The sequence below is a fragment of the Rhea pennata genome, chromosome 26 (assembly GCF_028389875.1).
Source record: "Rhea pennata isolate bPtePen1 chromosome 26, bPtePen1.pri, whole genome shotgun sequence".
NCBI lineage: Eukaryota > Metazoa > Chordata > Aves > Rheiformes > Rheidae > Rhea > Rhea pennata.
Genome location: NC_084688.1, coordinates 1,652,231 through 1,658,230, shown reverse-complemented (window position 1 = coordinate 1,658,230; position 6,000 = coordinate 1,652,231). Strand labels below are relative to the sequence as shown.

Genomic DNA, 6,000 nt, shown 5'->3' with positions numbered 1-6,000 from the left:
GGCGCTGCCCTCCGGGCCTGGGCCCCTCGGATGAGGCGGTGAGGCCGGTGCCCTTCCGCCGCCCCTGCCGGTTCCTGCCTCCCTTCCGCCGCCGCCGCCGCCGCGGGGCCGAGCTCCTCGGCCCGCTCCCCATGTAGGACAGGGGGGTGTTGGCGGCAGGGAGGGTCGAGGCAGGGGGCGACGCTGCTGTGAATGGTGGGAGGGGAGGGAACTGGGTGCTGAGGGAGTTTAAAGTTTGGGGGTTTTGGAGGATTCCCCCCCTCCCCTCTTTCAAGCACAGTGGAGGAGGAATGCCAAATCCGGAGAGACATGGGGGCAAGAAGGATGGGGGCGGTGGGGGGTCCTCGCAGCACGCGCCTGGCAGCGGCAGTTCGAACAGCAAGGAGAGGCATCGTCTGGCCTCCAGGCACAAGAGGCATAAGTCCAGGCACTCCAAGGAGTCACCGCTGGCAGCCCAAGAGACCACAGCACCCTTGGGCGCAATGATCAAGCCGCTGGTGGAGTACGACGACATCAGTTCAGATTCGGATACCTTCTCTGATGATGTGGCTCTCAAGCTGGACAGGAGGGAGAACGAGGAAAGGAAAACGGACAGGAGTGAAAGGGTACAGAAGCACCGTCACCACCAGCACAAGCGCATTCGTGAGCTGATGAAGAGTAAGCAGGCAGAGAAGGAGAGGAAGTTAGAAAAAAGCCTGGAGGCTTCTAGCAGGTCAGGGTCCACCAAGGACAGAATATCAGGATCCTCCAAGAGACTCCTCAGTGATGAGGAGCGCCCTAAGTCGCTGTCCTCAAAGAGTAGCAACAAGGAGTCCCGATCAGCCAAAGCGCACAAGGAGAAATCCAGGAAGGATCGGGAGCTCAAATCCAGTCACAAGGAGCGCAGTAAAAGCCACCGGAAAAGGGATGCTCCAAAAAGTTATAAAACAATTGACAGTCCGAAGCGGAAATCCAGAAGTCCCCACAGAAAATGGTCTGACAGCCCTAAATTGGATGACAGCCCTTCAGGAGCCTCCTACATCCAGGAGTATGATATCAGCCCTCCCCGGTCTCATACATCCAGTAACTATGATTCTTACAAGAAGAGCCCTGGTGGCTCGTCACGCAGGCAGTCGATCAGCCCGCCCTACAAGGAGCCTGTGGCCTACCAGTCGAACACTCGGTCTCCCAGCCCTTACAGCCGGAGACAGAGGTCTATAAGCCCCTATAACAGGAGGCGCTCCTCAAGCTACGAGAGAGGAAGTGGGTCATACAGCGGGAGGTCACCCAGCCCGTATGGCCGAAGGCGCTCAAGCAGCCCTTTTGTGGCGAAGCGGTCTGTGAGCCGAAGTCCGATAGCCAGGTGCGTGACCTCCGTGTTGCTTTTGTTGGCTGGGCAATGGGGAAGGAAAAGTGGAAGGGGAAAGGAGGAAGTATCTAGGGGTGGTTGAGGTGGCTCTGGGGATGTGGAAATTAACCCCCTTTGTAATCTAGATCTGACCCAGATCACTCTGTCCCACGGCTGCATTAATTGGCCACAGGGTGACCTGTGTGGAATTACTTTGGTGAGGTTCACTGCAGTTCTCTTTAATATGGTGTTCACACTTCAGAAAACACCTCCCTAACTGGCACTATGCAGCGTCCATGTTGGCTCTCAGCAGAGAGGCCTAGGACTGAATGAGCTCTCAGGATTAAATTACACTCACCTCTAGAGGTGGCCCCTCACAGAAGAGAGCGAAGGGGAGCAGGGAGCTGCATGTCCGTGGGAGACAGAGCCTTTCCGCTCCTGAGGCACTTCACTGGCCTGAATTTCAGTTAGGAATGTTTTCACCTATTTCTGGAATCCTTTATCTTTTTGCTAGATGTGGAAACTTGCTCGCACTTTTCAGGAGGGTGGCTTTTGTTTTGAGTGTATCTTGCTCTTTCTAAACTGACTATTTTTTTTTTCTTTCCTTGAATTAGAGATGACCACGTGTAAACTGCATCTTTCTAGCCTAAACTTTCTCAGTAATAGAGTTACTTGCTTCTATATTCTGAAATCAGGGCATTCTGGAAGAGCAAGTAGTAAGCAGTTGTGTTTTGGCTTAATTATATTTTTTCTCTTTCCTTTTCCTCCCCCTTCCACCCCCGGCAGAAATACTGCTACAGAACAAAACTATTACTTGAAAGTGGTGCTAACTGTGTTTTATTTCAGATGTTCATTAACTATTCTGTTATGTGCACGAATACATAGTCTAATGTTGATTCTTCTTTCTAGCTTCAGTTTAGGTTGAGCGAGTTCCCAGTTGTTGCTGTGTGTGCTGTGGAGCTTTGGTTGTAGCTCCATGGCAATTAAGATCTGACCTGGAATGTAATAACTATTGAAATGCTCTGTACTGTGTTGGCAGTGCTGCATCCTTTGGTCCAAATAGGAGCTGTGAGAGAAGAGTCTGCCTCCAGAACTTAGTTATGTGATCAGTAGTTGCCAGAGAACTTGGTGACTTTGGAATTTGGCTTTTGTTACTAGATCTCCTCTCTCAACTTCAGAGACTACTCTGTTCTGTTCTGGGGCTGAAACATCGCCTTTCTCCTCGCTGTAAGAGAAATGCACTGTGTATTATCCTGGAAGCTGTTATTTAAAGTCTACTGTGTAAAATTGTAGTAGAAATGAGCAAAAGTTACCCTGTCTCGTCTTCACCCAGCTGACGCCAGGCTTATTTCTCCCCCTCCCTATTTTCTGTATGTATACCTGAGAGATGTTGAGAGAGAATCCTTGATGGCTTTCTTTGCCCTCCCCTCAATTCTTTTTGCCTTGATGGCTCTGCTCTTACAGGTTAGTTGGTAATGCTTTGTGCAAGAGTAAGAACGAAATGGTAGAAACTTCTGTATGTTATGTGAGGTAAGAGTGCACATGAGATCTGCTAAGTGTCTGTGCTCAGCTGTAACCAGGGAGAAACCACTTGGGAAGTGAAGTGGTATGCTAAAAGGTGGTCTTTGCCGTGCATGCACATCCCCTGTTGCCTTATTTCCCAAGCAGATCTGAAGTTGTATCTTTCTGAATAGCCAGTTGCTCCTGACCGGAGGAATCAAGCGCTTTCTCCCCTAACTATGGGAGCAACTCTGAAGCATTTTGTGCTTCCCTGAACTTACATACCCACGTAGGAAACTTTTTAAAGGCATCTTTGACTCACTGACAAAAAGCTAGACCCAAACCAAAATAGATTTCAAAGGTTACTTATTGTTTACACTCTGCTTGTACTAGAGTCTTTGAATCTGTGACTTCAGTTGATAACCTGTCACTCTTCTCTCCTTTCTTGAAAGATAACTTAATGGCTTTGATGTATATTTTTTTTAGAGCAGAACATAAAGCGTGGATTATGCCTTCAGAAAACATCTGCCTTAGGTGATTTTGTTAAGAGGAGGGAGAGAATTTAATGTCTTCCATATATTAGGCAAATTTTAAGTTGTAATTAATATGTTGGCTTTGCTTCATTAAGCTTGCAGTCGGTGCAGTGTGGAAGTCAATTTCCATTTATGGTCAAACCTCTGCTCCAGAGGCCAGAGATGTCCCCCAGCTGTGTGGTACTACCCCTCTGCTGAAGGCTGTCCAAGAACTCACCTGAAGGAACTGATCAGCTGAGCACTCCTCCACCTGCTCCACTGAAAAGTCAGCTTTGGTTGACTTGCTGCAGATGAGCATTAAATGGAGGCAGCTGACTTTGCACCAGGGTAGCCATGGAGTGACTGCATGATATGTTCCACTGGCTCCTGCAGAGGGGCAGTAACAAACGGTTTGGGAGATGAATCATCTTAAACGGGTACCCTCAATTCTGCATGAACATCTGACTACAGCTTAAATTCTTCGGAGGAGGTAATTTAGGCTTTTCTGGGACACTAAGTTATTTCCACTGCCTGATTTCTTTTTTTTCTTCCAAGTACATTCTTCTTTTTCTTTAATCTATATGTCCATAATACAGTTCTAGGGAACTAAATCAACATGCTGTGCTGATTAGAGGGAATACAGAATGCTTGCATTTTAAATGGTTGTACCAAGCAACTTGCTTTCAATTTAGGAGGAAATAGGGATGATTTGGTCAGTAGGGAAAATAACAGATGTGACTTGCCATTCCTTGTAGCAAATGTTGTTGTTGCAGCTAAAACTAGAAGAAATTCTAGAGTCATTCAACTTGCTGAAGGTGTGTTGTGCTCTGTAGTAAGTAAAGCATCTAAGTGAGTGTGCACGTGCTGTAATAGTGGCTGCTGTTATGCAGATCCATGCAAGGTCATCAGGCATTCATAAATAAGAAACAGTAGCCTTCTGTTTGGGCTTTCCCTGAGCGATTACAGCATGGGGTGTGCAGTTAAGCTTCCCAGATACTAGTCTATCCTTTACCCCTCACTTCCATTGAGGTATAATATTTTAATGTTGATAGATGATCTTAAGAGCTTGTATAGTGGATAATGTGGAAGTCCATAAGTGTGGACTGATTCAGGGTCACCTCTGCCAACAGTTATTGGCAATAGCCTCTTTCTCAGCGTGAAGAGGTCTGGAGAGTTCCAGCAGTTCCTCCTCTGAAGACCATTCTAATTCTCTAATTATATCAGGTAATTTAATAATGCTTTTTGATTTGAATTTTTAAATGAGCCATCATCTTTGATTTCCTCCATGTTAATTGACAGACATCATGGTTAATATTTTGGATTTCTAGTTGCCAGTGTTAGACAATGAGGTGGTTTTTTGTTGTTGTTTTTTTTTTAACCCGGGGCACTTTTATCCAGAAAGAAAGGTGAGTAGGCCTGACAGTCTTCTCTTCTTCCAAGTTCCTGTTAATTAAAGCAAATCAAGTAAGCTGTTGGGTGCTGTTAGCTCATGTAAGGGTGAGGAAGGGGTAAAAGTACTGACTGACTGGCTGCAGGTAAAGCCATGAAAGGATCATTCTGGAGGGGAAGAGTTTCTTTAAAAGCAAAATCTGCCTGTGCATTTTCTCTCTTATTGCATCTTTTTGAGTTTTTCAGCAGTGATAAAAGCAGGTGCTGTGGAAGATTGCCCCTCAGTGAGCACTGATGTTGAGGCTTTTGATGGTCTAATGATATAAGAGGTAAAATTTGTTGTAGAACAGTCTCTCTTACTGGCTTAGTTGATGTAGCTGGCAAAGCAGACAAGTTTCTGGATGTAGTGCCTTCAGGTGTAACAAGCCGTAAACACTAAGCTGAAAAGTGGGCTTAGAAACAATGGCACTTTATGTAATAGCTATAAACAACTTAAGACAAAAAGAGTGAGTAGTGCCTGTAGAGCAGAAGAGACTATTAGTACAAAACAGGAGGCAGATTTGTTCCTGGTGGAGCAGAGGTGCCCATATATTTGGTGGTGGAAAGGGAGGGAGTCGTGTACAGGTCTGAAGTGGTGGCTCTGTGATGCAACTCCTTCTGCAGCAGCCCCTGTGTGAGAGGCTGATGTCCATGCGTCCCCCCATTTCCTCCAGCAATACCTTTTCCTTGACTGTGTCCATGCAGGTGGTTTTTGTGGCTGTATTTATAAACTAGCACTATTACAAATAAAGTAAATATGTGGTTTTGGAGAAGTTTTCTTACACCAAATCTGCTGAGTGATCTTGTTTAGAATGCAGCTGTGCAGCCAGTTGAATTGATATAACTGGGAAGAGATTATCTTCAGGAAGAAGGATAGAAGACAGGGAACTTAGATTCTGTTTCAGATGTTCCAATACTATCTTGAAAGAATTGTGATAGGGAATGGTAGCTCTTAAACTATTTGTGGTGGCAGTAAGCTACAACCTGCTGTGGCTTTTTCAGCTTCTGGCAACTTTGTGCTGGGATGAGGCAAGTGAATTGCTATCTGAATGGTAAACTGTTTGAGAAATAAACTCATTAACTAGAACCCTTGGAAAAAGGCAGGATCTTGAGGTAGCATTCCCATCAAAGACTAATTTACTGAAGAGGGAAAAATAGTTGAGTGACTTCAGAAGACTCCTCCTTTTGGCGTCTTTTTTTTTTTTATGTCTAAAGATGACCACTCATCCTGCT

The 6,000-nt window shown here is 45.8% G+C and overlaps 1 protein-coding gene across 4 annotated transcripts in view; it reads left to right on the top strand.

Annotated features, from left to right (window-relative positions):
• Positions 1-210: 210 nt before the first annotated feature.
• Positions 211-6,000, top strand: part of CDK12 (cyclin dependent kinase 12) — a 28,775-nt gene continuing 22,985 nt past the window's right edge. For all 4 annotated transcript variants that reach the window (XM_062595633.1, XM_062595634.1, XM_062595632.1 and 1 more), the window contains exon 1: positions 211-1,342. In XM_062595633.1, coding sequence (XP_062451617.1) covers positions 291-1,342 — 1,052 coding nt within the window. In that variant the 5' untranslated portion in view covers positions 211-290. The remainder of the gene's footprint in view (positions 1,343-6,000) is intronic.